The sequence below is a fragment of the Gymnoscopelus microlampas genome, assembly GCF_963454915.1.
Source record: "Gymnoscopelus microlampas genome assembly, chromosome: 2".
In the NCBI taxonomy this organism is placed as follows: domain Eukaryota; kingdom Metazoa; phylum Chordata; class Actinopteri; order Myctophiformes; family Myctophidae; genus Gymnoscopelus; species Gymnoscopelus microlampas.
In genome coordinates, this window is record NC_139939.1 from 59930606 (window position 1) to 59946191 (window position 15586).

General features: G+C 41.4%; 1 protein-coding gene across 2 annotated transcripts in view; it reads right to left on the bottom strand.

The window, feature by feature from the left end:
• The window catches only part of LOC311033638 (serum response factor-like), a 38065-nt gene that overhangs the window by 2668 nt on the left and 19811 nt on the right, over positions 1-15586 (bottom strand). Inside the window, exons 10-11 of one of the 2 annotated variants that reach the window (XM_084041232.1) lie at positions 7809-7896; positions 5651-6473 (exon numbers count right to left, since the gene is read on the bottom strand). The exons of the other annotated variant lie outside the window; for it this stretch is intronic. Coding sequence (XP_083897358.1) covers positions 6217-6473; positions 7809-7896 — 345 coding nt within the window. The 3' untranslated portion in view covers positions 5651-6216. Of the gene's footprint in view, positions 1-5650; positions 6474-7808; positions 7897-15586 lie in introns of those variants that run through there. 2 annotated transcript variants of the gene reach the window in all.

Consider the following 15586-nt stretch of genomic DNA (forward strand, 5'->3'; position numbering starts at 1 on the left):
TATGCGTGTGACATCATCATCAAACCCGGAAGTTATGCAGGAATGCCTACTGAGTGTCAAAGAAATACTTTGTGGCCTTGACAGCCCATGCATCCAAACAGAAAAGTCATATCTGATTGTATTAAACAACATTAAACAATGTTAAACTCACTTTGCCAGTCGCTTTGCCATTCACTTTAAGCATGCGCATACCCTCTATATGTTGTCCCTGGAACAACATATTGTGAGATGATTCATGGGGTCTGCAGCCAAATACATATCATTTGGGGGGTCTTTGACATGAAAAAAGCTAAACTGATATACCGGTAGCAAAATAGTTTTTTTTCCAGAAAACTGTTAGGACATTTGTAGATTTGAGCTGTAACCATTATTTAATATTAATACGTTGGCTATTCAAAAATAGCAGATCTACAAGCTACAAGCTTGTAGATCTGCTATTTTTGAGAAATCGTGAGAATGTGTGCAAATCTTTGAATATAATATGTTTTTTTAAAGCGAACATTTTTAACTCAAATCTTTGCTTCATGGGGGTCCCTGGAGCAAAAGATTTTGAGAGGGGGTCCGAGGCCAAATACATATAATTTTGGGGGTCCTTGACATGAAAAAGTTTGAGAACCACTGATATTATAGTAACAATAGATTATTAAAAAAACTGTTTGTAGAATCGGACAAATTGCAAAAAAAAAAATAGCAGATCTACAAGTGCTGCGCCATGAGCTTGATGCTTTCCCGGTCTTAAAGGGTTAAATGGTATCATGTATTATCTTGGTCGCTTTGTGTTAACCCATTAAGACCTGGGACGCATCTGTGTCACTTTTTTATTTGAGCTAAAAAGCCAAACCATTTTTAACTCAAATCTTTGCTTCATGGGGGGTCCCTGGAACAACATGTTTTGAGATGGGGGTCCCTGGAACAACATGTTTTGAGATGGGGGTCCCTGGAACAACATGTTTTGAGATGGGGGTCCCTGGAACAACATGTTTTGAGATGGGGGTCGTTGTGTTTTGAGATGGGGGTCCCTGGAACAACATGTTTTGAGATGGGGGTCCCTGGAACAACATGTTTTGAGATGGGGGTCCCTGGAACAACATGTTTTGAAATGGGGGTCCCTGGAACAACATGTTTTGAGATGGGGGTCCCTGGAACAACATGTTTTGAGATGGGGGTCCCTGGAACAACATGTTTTGAGATGGGGGTCCCTGGAACAACATGTTTTTAGATGGGGGTCGGCGGCCAAAATTCATATCATGTTGGGGATCCTTGACATGAAAAGGTTTGAGCACCACTGATATAGAAACATGTTTTTTTTTCAGAATACTGTTGGGATTTAGCAGACATTTAGTAGAATCACCTTCAGGTCTTAAAGTGTTAAATTATTTTGTAGTTTTGTGTTTATAATAAAGACTCATTATCATTATTATGTTTCCAGTCGGGTTTACCTTTACACCTGTTCACCTGTTTTACCTTTACACCTGTTTTACAGTAAATGTGATTCCGGACGCCGAAGGAAAACAAAAACAAACACGGTGCATTCTTATAGAAGCTCATTTATTAGGCCTATAATGACGCACATATTAGCCTCAACATGGTAACTGTAAAAGACTTTTATTTAACATGGTAACTGTAATAAAATACTTTTATTTAACATGGTAACTGAAATAAAAGACTTTTATTTAACACGGTAATTGTAATAAAAGACTTTTATTTAACATGGTAACTGTAATAAAAGACTTTTATTTAACACGGTAACTGTAATAAAAGACGTACATTTTGTTTTCACTCTTTTATTTGTTCAACAGGTTTTGTTTCCCTTTTGAAAAAAACTACCAAAAAAACACTGATTAATTCTGCAGCCTTTTAATCGTCACAAAAAGGCTTTTTTTCTCAAACAGCTTCACATTCAAACATAAATATCATAAAATTCAATAAAATAAAACTATTGGCTCAAAATATATATATGGGGATTTTACAGTTACCCATTTGACCAGTATTGCTTTTTTTGTAAAAAAAAAAAGAAGAATATCAGCCGACACCAAAACCATGATGAATTCACCCAAAAAATGACTTATTTTCTAGCAATAACTCCATTACTCCATTACCCCCCCCCCCCCCATTACCCCATGAAGGCTTGAATAAATGGAGATATTATGTTGTTGTTTTTGTCAATATTGGATTATTACTCAATTACTCTTCCCACTCCATTCATGTGTATTTTCAGACATTTATAACCACTTAAACCGTCAATACTTTCACTCTGTACTTAGTCTGCTCTTTTTCCACCTCTCTTTGCCAAAAATAGCCGATCTATAAAGCTCACAACGCCTCGCAGCGAGCTTGAAGATCGTCTATTTTCGGCTAAAGTTGTCCTTAGAATAGGGATGCTAGGGTTCAAGTTCAAATGTAAAAAACAAAGTTCCTATCACACAATGATTTGGTGGACCCCCTGTAGTGCCTCTGAGGACCCCCTAGGGGTCCCGGACCCCCTGTTGAAGACCCCTGACCTAGAGAGTGGGAAGAGTAATTGATAGGAGGGAGAAAAATGTAGTTTTTTTTTGGGTGAATTATACCTTTAATTGAATAATTCACATTTCCGGTGGAGGCTACTGGCTCCCTTAATGACTTAAACCTTGAGCTGAAAATATCAGATCGACAAGATCAGAAAACAGAAAAGGCACTAGTATAGAATCCTGAGGCACTCCGCTCAACAACATTATGGGGTTTAAAGGAGAAGTTCACCAAAAACAAATCTTATTTTTTCACAATTACTCAACCCCATGAAGGCTTGATTTCAAGGAGATTTTTTTGTTTTTCTTGCATTCCTGAGACAATAATCTGATGACCGGGTTATTGGTCAGTAGGAGACTCCACCGCTCATCAAATGATTGGCTCAGGAATGCAACAAATATATACTAATCCCCATGAAGTCAAGGCTTTATGAAGTGTGTAATTGAAAGAAAATAAGTCATGTTTTGAGTGAACTATCCCTTTAAGTGGTTAAAGAGCTAGTCCACTGCGGTAGAGGTTTGGGTTGTGTAGTTACCTCGCCATGATGTAACTCCAAATGTGGACGAGAAATGTAAAATAATTGCTCCATTGATTAGAAATTGATCATTCTAAACATGCTCCTCATTGACTTATATTGTACGGTAAAACAGCTCTCAAAGTCACTCTTTAAGCTCATAAACGAACACAAACAAAGCTGATTAAGACAAGAACATCACCAAACCCACTGCTGTTTGTTTTATTTTTTAAATAAAAATGTTAAAATGTTTTACTATTTGAAGATCTGGATCCACGGATCCAATCCAGGTTTTCTTCCTAATGAAAATGGCAAAATCAGCAGGACATTTATATAAAAAAAACTAACAGTAGTGGCTTTGGTGATGTTTATATTGTCTGAATCAGCTTTGTTTGTGTTTGTTTATGTGCTAAAAGAGTGACTTAGAGATCTGTTTTACCGTACAATATAAGTCAATGTTGAATTATCAATTTCTAATCAATGGAGCAATTATTATATATATATATAATATATTTCTATATATATAGTATATTTCTTGTCCACCTTTGCAGTTCCATCATGGCAAGGTAACTGCACAACCCAAACCTCTACCACAGTGGACTTGCCCTTTAATCCCCGTCATGGTTTCACATGAAAAAATAAATAAAAAGAAGTTTAAACAATACAAAAAAAAATTCAAGTCAAATCAGATATTTGCTAAATTTACCAGATCACAACACGTCACACGTGGCTGCGGGTCGAGCTTGTAAATCTGTTATTTTCATTACACTTATTGTCCAAAATATATAAACCAAAATATTGTCATATGACAAAGTAAAAAAAAAAACAGGGCGTTAATTTATGAAAAAATAAATAAAATAAATAAATATGGAAACACAAGTCGTCCGCCCCGACAGCAACAATATCTAATATTTATTTTCATTTTGTGGCTAAGAGGCTGACCTTTGACTCCCTGACCCTTTCGGTCTCAACTCAGAAACAGCTGTATTTGCTAATTAACATTTTTATCTCACGCTCTTTTAAATAAATGTGTTCTTTTCTAATCCACACCAACCATCTCTTCCACAACAATAGCTGATCTACAAGCTCGCGTCGCATTGCGAGGTGAGCTTGTAATCGGCTATTTTTGGCTAAAGTACCCCCCACCCCCCCCCCCCCCCCCCTCGAATACGGATGGAAAAAAAACATGTTTCTGCTTCTGTTAGGCCATTGAGATGAATTCCTGTTTTGTCCTTTTTCGAAATAAATAAAAAAAAGTATACCTCATAAAAATAATAAATGAAAAAAAAAAGTCTCATGAACGGTTGTCCTGTGTTGTCCTTCACCACCCAGCCCCCCAAGGAAGGTAAATGAAGGAAAGGACACCGACGTCTTTTTCTCTACCCAGGGATTCAATTCGAAGTGCGACCGATTCGATCGATCGCACTGGGTGGCAAAAACTGCAGCCGGTAGTTCGATGGAATTCATGGCAGTCAATGAGAGCCATGTGGACCAAAGCTTATGAACAAAACACTATTTATATATAGAATACATGGCAGTCAATGAGAGCCATGTGGACCAAAGCTTATGAACAAAACACTATTTATATATAGAATACATGGCAGTCAATGAGAGCCATGTGGACCAAAGCTTATGAACAAAACACTATTTATATATAGAATTCATGGCAGTCAATGAGAGCCATGTGGACCAAAGCTTATGAACAAAACACTATTTATATATAGAATACATGGCAGTCAATGAGAGCCATGTGGACCAAAGCTTATGAACAAAACACTATTTATATATAGAATTCATGGCAGTCAATGAGAGCCATGTGGACCAAAGCTTATGAACAGAACACTATTTATATATAGAATACATGGCAGTCAATGAGAGCCATGTGGACCAAAGCTTATGAACAAAACACTATTTATATATAGAATTCATGGCAGTCAATGAGAGCCATGTGGACCAAAGCTTATGAACAGAACACTATTTATATATAGAATACATGGCAGTCAATGAGAGCCATGTGGACCAAAGCTTATGAACAAAACACTATTTATATATAGAATACATGGCAGTCAATGAGAGCCATGTGGACCAAAGCTTATGAACAAAACACTATTTCTGAACAACCTTTATGAACACATTGGGCCCAGGAGAACAGAAGAAGACGCATCACGCGTTGTTTTTCTGCCGTGTTTCTTTTCGATGTGTAACACTCTTGTAATTTTATAGAGGAATCTAAAAGAGCACAAAGTACGTTTTATGAACGTGCCAAAGTATGGCGGGACCGTCCATCGTTGCCAGTCTGGCAAAATTAAATCTCGCGATACTAACCGAAGCTGAAACGATACCTGCCGCTGTTTAGACGCCTCATTAAAACTACGTACCGTGCACATCGAAAAAAAAAACAGTGATCACAAAACGACCTGTGAATACGCTACAGCATTGGTTCTCAAAGTGGGGTCCAGGGGTCCTTGAGGTAGTTCCAGGGGGTCCCCAGCTAAATGATGGATAGTGAACCAAATGGACCCATACGGGTCTGTAACTCTGAGAGTGTACAAATGGACCCTAACGGGTCCATTTGGTTCCATTTGTACACTCTCAGAGTTAAATTAACATTGATTTTATAATATAAGTTGGGGTCCCAGAGATAGAAATGCCATTAAATGGGGGTCCGTAGCCCTAACGCATGTCAAACTGGGGGTCCTTCAAATTAAAATGGTTGAGAATCACTGCTAGAGCCGTAAAAATCTTCTCTTATGGGGGTCCTGGGCATATCTTTTTTCAAATGGGGGTCCGCGGGCTAATAAGTGTCAATTTGGGGGTCCTTGACATGAAAAAGGTTTGAGAACCACTGCGCTACAGTATGTCTTCTTTGGTATTCCTGAAACGATTCTATGACAAAGGTCGCAATCGTTCATAAACAGTGTTTGTTCATAAGCTGGTCCAGCTGACTCTCATTGAGTGCGGGTGTATTTCCATAGAACTTTCCGGTGCCAGTTAGCCACCCATGAGCGTCATGGCGCGCGCCACACGATCTACAAGCTCATAGCTATGAGCTTGTAGATCTGATATTTTTTAACAGCCCAAAAAATTGTAAAAATGAGACAAGAGAATGACGCGTTCCCTGTCTTAATAATGGCTTAATTTCCCTTCCTTTGCCCACAGGCCCATAGAGCTGCTCTCGCTCCCCTCCCCCCTAGTGGTCATGTGTGGTCCTGCGCGTCCTTCACCACCACCCAGCCCATGGAGCTGCCTCGGCTCAGACCCAGCCTGATGGCACTCCGGTGGAAGGTGGTCTTCTCTGCGGAGACCCCCCCCCTCCCCCCCCCGGTCTGTGGAGAGGTGGAGGAGGGGGGTGGGGTCTCCGTGGAGGAGGAGGGGGGTGGGGTCACACCGTCAGGGTCCGTCACGGGCAGCAGCTGCTCCGTCACCCAGCTTCTCTTCTTGGTGTCGGCGGACGCTGGCCAACAACCACACACACACACACACACACACACACACACACACACACACACACACACACACACACACACACACACACACACACACACACACACACACACACACACACACACACACACACACACACACACACACACACACACACACACACACACACGTGTTTAACACACTGAGTGCCAAGTCCAAACGTTGAGTGCCAAAAACTTAATTTTGAAAAAAAAAAGTAAAATAATAATGTCATTTTTTATTTGTTTTCTCCATACAGAACCATAGATAACGTGTTCCATAGATGTACTGCTCCATTCACTTCCTGGTTAAAGTATTTGGGAAATATTCTGTATCTCGGCTCCTGTGTTTTACGCGTATTGTGTAATTATGTATTTTTGCCGAAACAACGTGCACATGTCCCTGTGTCTACTAGTGCAGACCACGTGTCAAACGGAGCCGCCATGTTTGAGTTCTGACCGTTTATGTTAACATGGGAAATGCGAGGAGAAAAAACTACAAGGGCTAGACAGGGGTTTTAGTGTGCGGAAAATATTCTGTGACTACTTGAAAAGGTAAGAAAATCGTTAAAAACACTGGCACTGGCTGTACCCGGTTTTAAAAAACCTCTGGCACTCAATGTGTTAAAGAATGTATTTTCATTCCCCTTCTGACACCTTGTTCATGCTTCTAATTGTTCTTAAGAACCTCTGGTATTGTAATTGTAAAGCAGACGTAAAGTCCACATACATTACAGTATGTATACAGTATACAGTATACAGCAGGGTTCGTTCCCCAAGGGCCAAATTCTGTCTCGGGTGCCAAGCTGAGGGCCGGTACCCTCGCGCCCGTGTGCGAGCGCGCGTGCTGCATTCGGGCGATTTTTTTTCTTTAGGTTTTGGCCGGGTTTTGGGCGAAAATTTCGCGGTTTTGGGTGGATTTTGATTTCTGTTTTTGTCAACTTTATTTCGATTTTTTTCCCCCCTCTAATCTAGCTAAACAACAAAATAAAATGGTTTGTTATTTTAGGCCTGGGGTTCTTGTGTAGTGCTTTTTAGGGGGGTCTGTTATCATTTTTACGCACAATTTGTAAGTGTGTGTGAATTTGATTATTTAAAAAAAAAAATATATATATTATATTTTTTATGCCAGGAGTTGTCGCGGGCCGTACAATGGCCCGCGGGCCGCCTATTGGGGAACCCTGGTATACAGTATACAGTACCAGCTCTGACAGCATAGATAAAACCCAGAGTCGTTTAAAAAAAAACGTGACGGAACCGACTCCGGTTCCTCTACGTTTCATCCGGTTCCACATCTTGACAGTGACTTTAAATGAGGTTTCACTCACCCTGTTTTCTTCTTCTCTTCTTCTTCAGTCCTCCCAGATCGGCAAACTTCTCCCTGAAGGCGTCTTCCTCTCCCGCGGCCCTCCCGTGCTGAAAAACAACGTGCCGTCCCATGACAACGCCTTCATAATAATCATAACAACAACAACATGCATTAACACCATGCAATAGCTACGGACTCATAGCCACCCATCGCTAGTTAATGTCAACGTTAACCCATTGAGACCTGAAGCCGATTCTACATGTCTCCTAAATCCCAACAGTTTTCTGAAAAACGTTTGTTTCTACATCAGTGGTGCTCAAACTTTTTCATGTCAAGGACCCCCAAAATGATATGTATTTGGCCGCGGACCCTCATCAAAATATCTTGTTCCAGGGACCCCCCAGAAGCAAAGATTTGAGTTAAAAATGTTCGCTTTAAAAATATATATATTCAAAGATTTTCACACATTTTCACGAATTTTCAAAAATAGCAGATCTACAAGCTCATAGCGCGGCACTCGGTGCCGCGCTATGAGCTTGTAGATCTGCTATTTTTGAATAGCCCAAAGTGTAAAATAATGCTTTTAGCTCAAATCTAAAAATGACACAGTTCCAGGTCTTAATGGGTTAACAGCAAGAACGCTACATACAGCAAGGCGTTAGGCTAACGTTAGCTTGTTGCGTCGCCGTAATGTTACAGTGCTTAATGACCTAGCTGCTAGTGCTAGCTGTTAGCTGCTAGCTTCCCAATTAGCATCATTTAAGTTCAACTACGTAGCTAGTATGTTTAACTTACCGCTTATGTCTGAATGACATGAACGTCATCCGACGACAAAGTTGTCAGCAAACACGTTATGAAGAAAAGCGTTCCAAAAAAGAATCGAGCAAAAACCAAGATGCAGGCCTATAACGTTCCACTCACTACGTCCCATAGCCGGGAAGAACCGTTGAGCTGTGATTGGCCCATACATAGCTCACTACTTCCCGTAGTCCGGAGAGATGATTAATCTGACCAATGGATGGTTAGTAAAGATGTCATCTCTCTCGACAGAGCAGCTGAATCGGTCGACGACTGTCGCTACAACGTGTGGAGTTTGTTGTTCGTAGGAATGAAAACAAAGACGCACCACAGGAAGAGGAGGGGCTGAAGGACGTACACCACAGGAAGAGGCGGGGCTGAAGGCGAGTGAACGGGCCGACGTCCGGTCTCTAAACGGGATCGCGGTAGGGTGCCCCCAGAGGCCATTCAAAGTATTTGTTTTGCCGACGGGTTTCCATATCGGTAAAGATATTAACGGTTCTGAAAGCGAGCCGGAAGCGATGATCCAAACGCCCACGGTCCAGTATTGCGGTTCATAAACAAATGTATATCCTACTATACATTTAAAGCTGCACTATGTAACTGTCCTCCTTATCCCGGATTTGAACCCGGTTTCCTGCTCAAGTGCAGTTTATTTTCAACCATCTTCAATATAAATATCCTTCAAACATGTATTTTCACCTACAAGACATAATATCATCCATCTCCCAGACCCTTTCAAACAGTACTTCCAGACAAATTCCACTTTTCATTCATACCTTACCAGACATTCATACCCTACCACATTCATAACCTACCAGACATTCATACCCTACCTGACAAGCAAACCAACTACATGCCCCACTATATATCACCACCAGGGGGCAGTCCTCCATCAAATATAAAAGGTGTTTCCTTATGTTATAACTATTTCCCCCCAAAATAATTAGGCGGGTGCAGATATGATTCGACCCAAAACAAATTGCAACAAAAGGTTTTTCAATGGTTTCTTGTAGTATAACGTATCAAAACTTTACCAAAACCGGACCAAGTCAAGTGATTACAAGTACAATGATAAAGCAATTGGTTGTAAGCATGGTTATAAGCATATTTAACAATGAAATTGGACATTTCTCCCTTTTCTACATGCCATAATGCCCAGGATTGGTGAATTCATAACCTATACATGTAATTCACATTCTGTTGAAGCTTTCAGGGGATTTATTTGATACCAATAAGGATTAAATTCATTATTACTGGGTGGTACTGTGACATGTGTAAAAACATGGCTGTAAGTGATAGACTGGAATGTTACACACATGTTACATCTTGGAAGAAATTCCTTACAGAGAAGTTTCTTCACTTTGTTGTCTGTGAAGGTGTCTGCTCAAAAATACGATAATAATCCTAGTCCCTTAGGGCAGTGGTTCCCAAACTGGGGGTCAGGACCCCCAGGGGCCCCCCAGATGCTTAGCTTAATGTGCAACATTGTTTTCTCACTCAAGAGTAAACAACCCGACATACAGTATAAGTGTACATGGTATCTGCACATTTATAAAGTCTGTCTATTTCTGTCCAGTGCGATTTTTTTTTTCAATGTAAAAAAAAAGTGCTTAGGAAGCGAGATACAGCCTTTTTCAGTTCTAAGTTAAACAAGGAGTGGATGGAGCTGCAAATCTTCAGATGATGATATCTTGAGTTCTGAACATGTTTTACTATTTTTTTCAAAAACACGCGAAACACGTGATTGGCACGTTGCACCATAGCGGTAAAACACGTGAAACACGTGAATGGCACTCAATGGGTTAAGACCTTTTTAATAGCAAATTGGCCAAATTCTCAAATATTACAGTGGAGAGAAATGGCCCGTTATGGGCCTGGAGAGGATGTGCACAGTACAGAGCTAACAGTATCACAACATGTATATAGTGTACTGTCTTGGGTGTTTAGGCAGGGGTGGTGGAGGAGTGTGGTGCGGAGAGGGTTCAAATGTGCTTGTCACAGACATCTCCTTATTCCTGAGATTATAATAGTTGTGGGGGTTTTAGTGCACAATTCATTTCACATGTCTTTTATTTTGTGATTCGTACTGCTGGCAATAACCTTGAACTTTGATCTTTTTTTCTGGATAATTTTAACAGCAAGAAGGTACATATAGGGGACAGCCCATGACGCCCTGGGCTCCAGTCTCCCCATAGAATCCCAATCTAACCGACCTCTACGCTGTGTCCCTGCTGCTATGCAACAAACAAGCATTGCTTTCTGTAGACACCTAATGGTCAGACTCAATGTTTTGTTCTGGAGAGGGGAGAGGACGCTCTGAGCCATAATGATAAGTCACTGGAGACCCCTGGGAATATTAATGGTCAGCCACCAACCAGACACCGACTCTCCTGTGAGCCAGTCCGACTTAGGGACACCCCTGTCTGCCTGACACACAGTCATGCACCATGTGGAGGTCTTACAACCACCACTATGGGGGGGGTCCCTCCTCACTAACTATGCCCAATCACGAGTCCAATCCACTTGGAGTGAAATCTGGTAAAGATACAAGTATATCTTTCATGTATCATTTGCGGAACTGTCTTCGTTGAAATGCGTGGCGTATAATTTCTCCTCCTCCACATGACAACCCTCAGAGCTCCGGAATAGTCCAGCAATCCAACTGTGTGACACGTCATAATTGCTGTCACTTCAAAATGACGCTCCTTGCCTCCAGGCAGGGCTATAAGGCAGGGAGTGGAGGACTTGAGGATGAACACTTGAATATTGGAATTTGGCTATCACGATGCACAACGTGGAGGTCTTAGAACAGGGGTGGGCAACTTTGATGATGGAGAGGGCCACTATATTTCCACACTCACTCCAGAGGGCCACATTGCATATACTGTCGGGCCTGTCACATAAAAATAGCAAAAATAGCCGATCTACAAGCTCAAAACGCGTCGCGCTGCGATGCGTTTTGAGCTTGTAGATCGGCTATTTTTGCTATTTTTGAATTGGAATTCAGATTGCTATTTTTTTATTGGAATCCTGAAAAGTAACATTTTTATTTAATTTCAAATGCATTTAATTATACTTATGTTAACTTTATGAACTTAAATACAAATACATTGGACATAAAAAAGACAATAATTGTAATACTAGTCATTTAAGCTACTACTAATATAGTAGTAGTAGTAGTAGTAATTAAAGCGGGTCATGTTTGCAATTGTAACAGCTGAAATCAATAATATATCAGTATTCCGATATTAACCTGCGGGCCGCATTAAGTGAAGGTGGGGGCCGCATGTGGCCCCCGGTCCGCCAGTTGCCCATGTATGTCTTAGAACTACCACCACAGGGGCCGACCAGCCCCATTCTCTTTAACTGCCTATGAGCACTCGTCCCCCAAACATGGGGTTAGACACAAAAAGTACCTGTCTAGGATAAATAATGAAGTAGTTAGGTTCTTTTAAATATCTTTTGGCCATCTTGGACACCATCTTGAAAATAACATCTTTCCAGTGGTCAAACTTTGGTAAACATTTAGTATGTTATTCAGGACACCTAATGCTGCAAGAAACAGTTGAAAAACGTTTTGATGCAATTTGTTTTGGGTTAGGTGCTTTTTTTTCATATATGCACCCGCCTAAATAATATTTTAACAATAATCATATTAGAACTGGGGACCCCCTCAAAATAATCATATCAGAACTGGGGACCCCCTCAAAATAATCATATCAGAACTGGGGACCCCCTCAAAATAATCATATCAGAACTGGGGACCCCCTCAAAATAATCAATCAATAGACAAGCACTTTGAATTGTAGTTGTTGAGGCATTACATTTAGTTTGACTCAGTACACTGTACTGTGTAGTGTAACTACAGTAGTGTAAAAACCTGTGTAGTGTAGCTACACAGTACAGCAACAGTATTAATACATGTAGTATAATGTTAACAGTAGTATAAAGACGGTACAACAGTAACATAATGTTAATAACAGTGTTTACAGTATTAATGTCAGTATTGTGATGTTAATAACACAGTTATAACAGTAACATAATGTTAATAACAGTGTTTACAGTATTAATGTCAGTATTGTGATGTTAATAACACAGTTATAACAGTAACATAATGTTAATAACAGTGTTTACAGTATTAATGTCAGTAGTGTGATGATAATAACACAGTTATAACAGTAACATAATGTTAATAACAGTGTTTACAGTATTAATGTCAGTAGTGTGATGTTAATAACACAGTTATAACAGTAACAACAATAGGATTATCATACGTAATGGCAGTGCCACATTAATAAGAGTATAACTATACGTGCGGTATGAGAGCAGCTGGACAGCACAGACATCGTGTTAAAAACATAATGAAACTAGAAAAGGTGCTCCTCGGAGCACAAGTCTCCGCCAGCAGACCTGTGCTATTTCAACCAAAGGAAATCACTTACCCTATCTTTAACCATAGTTTTCTAGAAATGTTCTGATTCTTAGATTAGAACATCTAAGGATTAGAACATGTTAGCTTGGCTGATGGCACTGATGTCACTTCGAAACATGCAATGCAATGTTTCGAAGTGACTCACCTATTTATAGGTATGTATTTCGTCATGCGTCTCGCTAGCCAATCAAAGCACACCCTTTCAACATATTGTCACGTGTCACGTGAAGCTTGACCAATGTTAGCTTGGTGGAACCAAAGGAAATCAAACGAAAACATACTCTCCACCATGCCTTCGGCCTGGCGGAGACAATAATTTAAAAAAAGGTGTTTTTCACACGTTTAGAGCAGACCCGCGGTCACAGGGAGGTTTGTGTTTTCTCGTGTCAAAAAGTCCCTGAAAGCCTCATTTGATTGACTTCCAGTCAGACGCTAACGTACAGCGTGATGACATAAGCAAAGCCCTTATGTACGGCACATATGAATGTCACCATACACCATGTTGGGCTCACATCAGAGCACGTGAGCGGAGCGGATATATATCATATATTACACTATTATATGTGCTACTATTGTTACTGTTACTACCTGCACTGTATCTCTCTCTGTCTCTGTCTCTGTCTCTGTCTCTGTCTCTCTCTCTCTTCTTTCCCCCGACACGGTCGAGGCAGAAGGCCCCCGCCCTAGAGCCTAGGGTCTGCCTGACGTTTCTTCCAGTTAAGAGGGAGTTTTTTGTTGCCACTGTCGCAAAAATTGCTTGTTCAGGGTGGGATGTCGGGTCTCTTCTCTACATGTAAAGTGTCTTGAGACAACTTGTTGTGATTTGACACTTTAATAAAATTGAATTGAATTGAATTGAGCTGAGCGGGTGGAAATGCCGCTCGGCGCTCCAGGGGGCTGGTTTCACGCTCGCTATTCGCTCACGTCGACTCCCCCCGCGCTCCGCTCCCCGTCGCTCCTCGCTCACGTTGATTTGCGCAAATCTCGCTCCACGCTCCGCTCAAACCGGGTCGCTCAACAGTAAAAAAAAGAAAAGAAAAAGAAAGTAGAAATTCTAATGACATCTCGGTGCGCTGTGCACTGCTGCATGTGTGTGTCTCTGAGTCCGTGCGACCGGGCATGCTCAAACATTCGGTGCGCGGCCCCCGCGAGGGCGGCCTGGAGCGGGAGGCGGTCCTCGCTCTGAGTAGCGCTCCAACCTTTTTATAACCAGCTCCGCGCTCACGTTAAAATCGCGTCGCTCCGCTCCGCTCACTTGCTCTGGCTCACATTACCATATATGGCTCTTTTTTATTCTGAAAATATATGGGGGGGAAAATGCAAATGCAAACAAATACTTCTGTTTTTACATTATTATCACTGCATGTAAAAAAATAAAAAAAATAAAAATAGAAAAAATAGAAAAAGTGCTCCTCGGAGCACAGGTCTCCGCCAGGTCAGGTACGTTATTGTAGCCTCCAGGTGGCGCAATAACAGGCCAATGTGAAAAGGGTGCCATTTATTCTTAGGCCTTTCATGGCAATCAGACACTGCATTCATGATTTGAGGCATTTTGTTCCAAAAATGTGTTTTGCTAAATTAGACCTGCTGGTGGCGCTATAACAGGCCAATGTGAAAAGGGTGGCATTTCTTCCTCGGCCTAGTGGGAATGTGTTTGTGAAATTTCACGGAAATCGCAAGCTGCGTTCATGATTTGAGGCATTTTGTTCAAAACGGACCAATCCTGCAAATTGTGGAAGCGAACCTTAGCCAATGAGGATGGAATATGGGGAATCGGACAGATCCGTGTTGATCACATGACTATAGAGATACTGTGTACTGATTTGCATGACGTTTGGATAAAATCAGGTCAGGTCAGGTCAGGTATAGAGCGGCTAGCGCCGCTAAAAAATGGGTTTTGCACAAATCGCCCTCCAGGTGGCGCTATAACAGGCCCATGTGAAGAATTTGAGGCAGAGGTTCTGAATTGGCATCCAGGGAGTGTGTGTGCACAGTTTCGCTGCGAAACTGTGCACACACACTCCCTGGATGCCAACAGTGCCGGAGATTAGCTGCTAACACACGGACACACACACAAGGACACACGGACGGACGGACGGAGGGTAAAACATACTCTCTCGCCATGCCTTTCGGCCTGGCGGAGACAATAACCCAAGGGTCCTTGGCAGGGTACCAGGGGGTCCCCAGCTAAATAACTTATAACCATTGTAAGAGCCATTTGAGCCATATATCTGATTGCTTGTTAATTGCTTATTAATTGATGATGTCACTGCAGGGCTTGGTCAAGGACAAGTTGCCTAGGTATTTAACAGCCTAGGTATTTAACAGCCTGGGTATTTAACAGCCTGGGTATTTAACAGCCTGGGTATTTAACAGCCTGGGTATTTAACAGCCTGGGTATTTAACAGCCTGGGTATTTAACAGCCTAGGTATTTAACAGCCTGGGTATTTAACAGCCTGGTATTTAACAGCCTGGGTATTTAACAGCCTGGGTATTTAACAGCCTGGGTATTTAACAGCCTGGGTAATTAACAGCCTGGGTATTTAACAGCCTAGGTATTTAA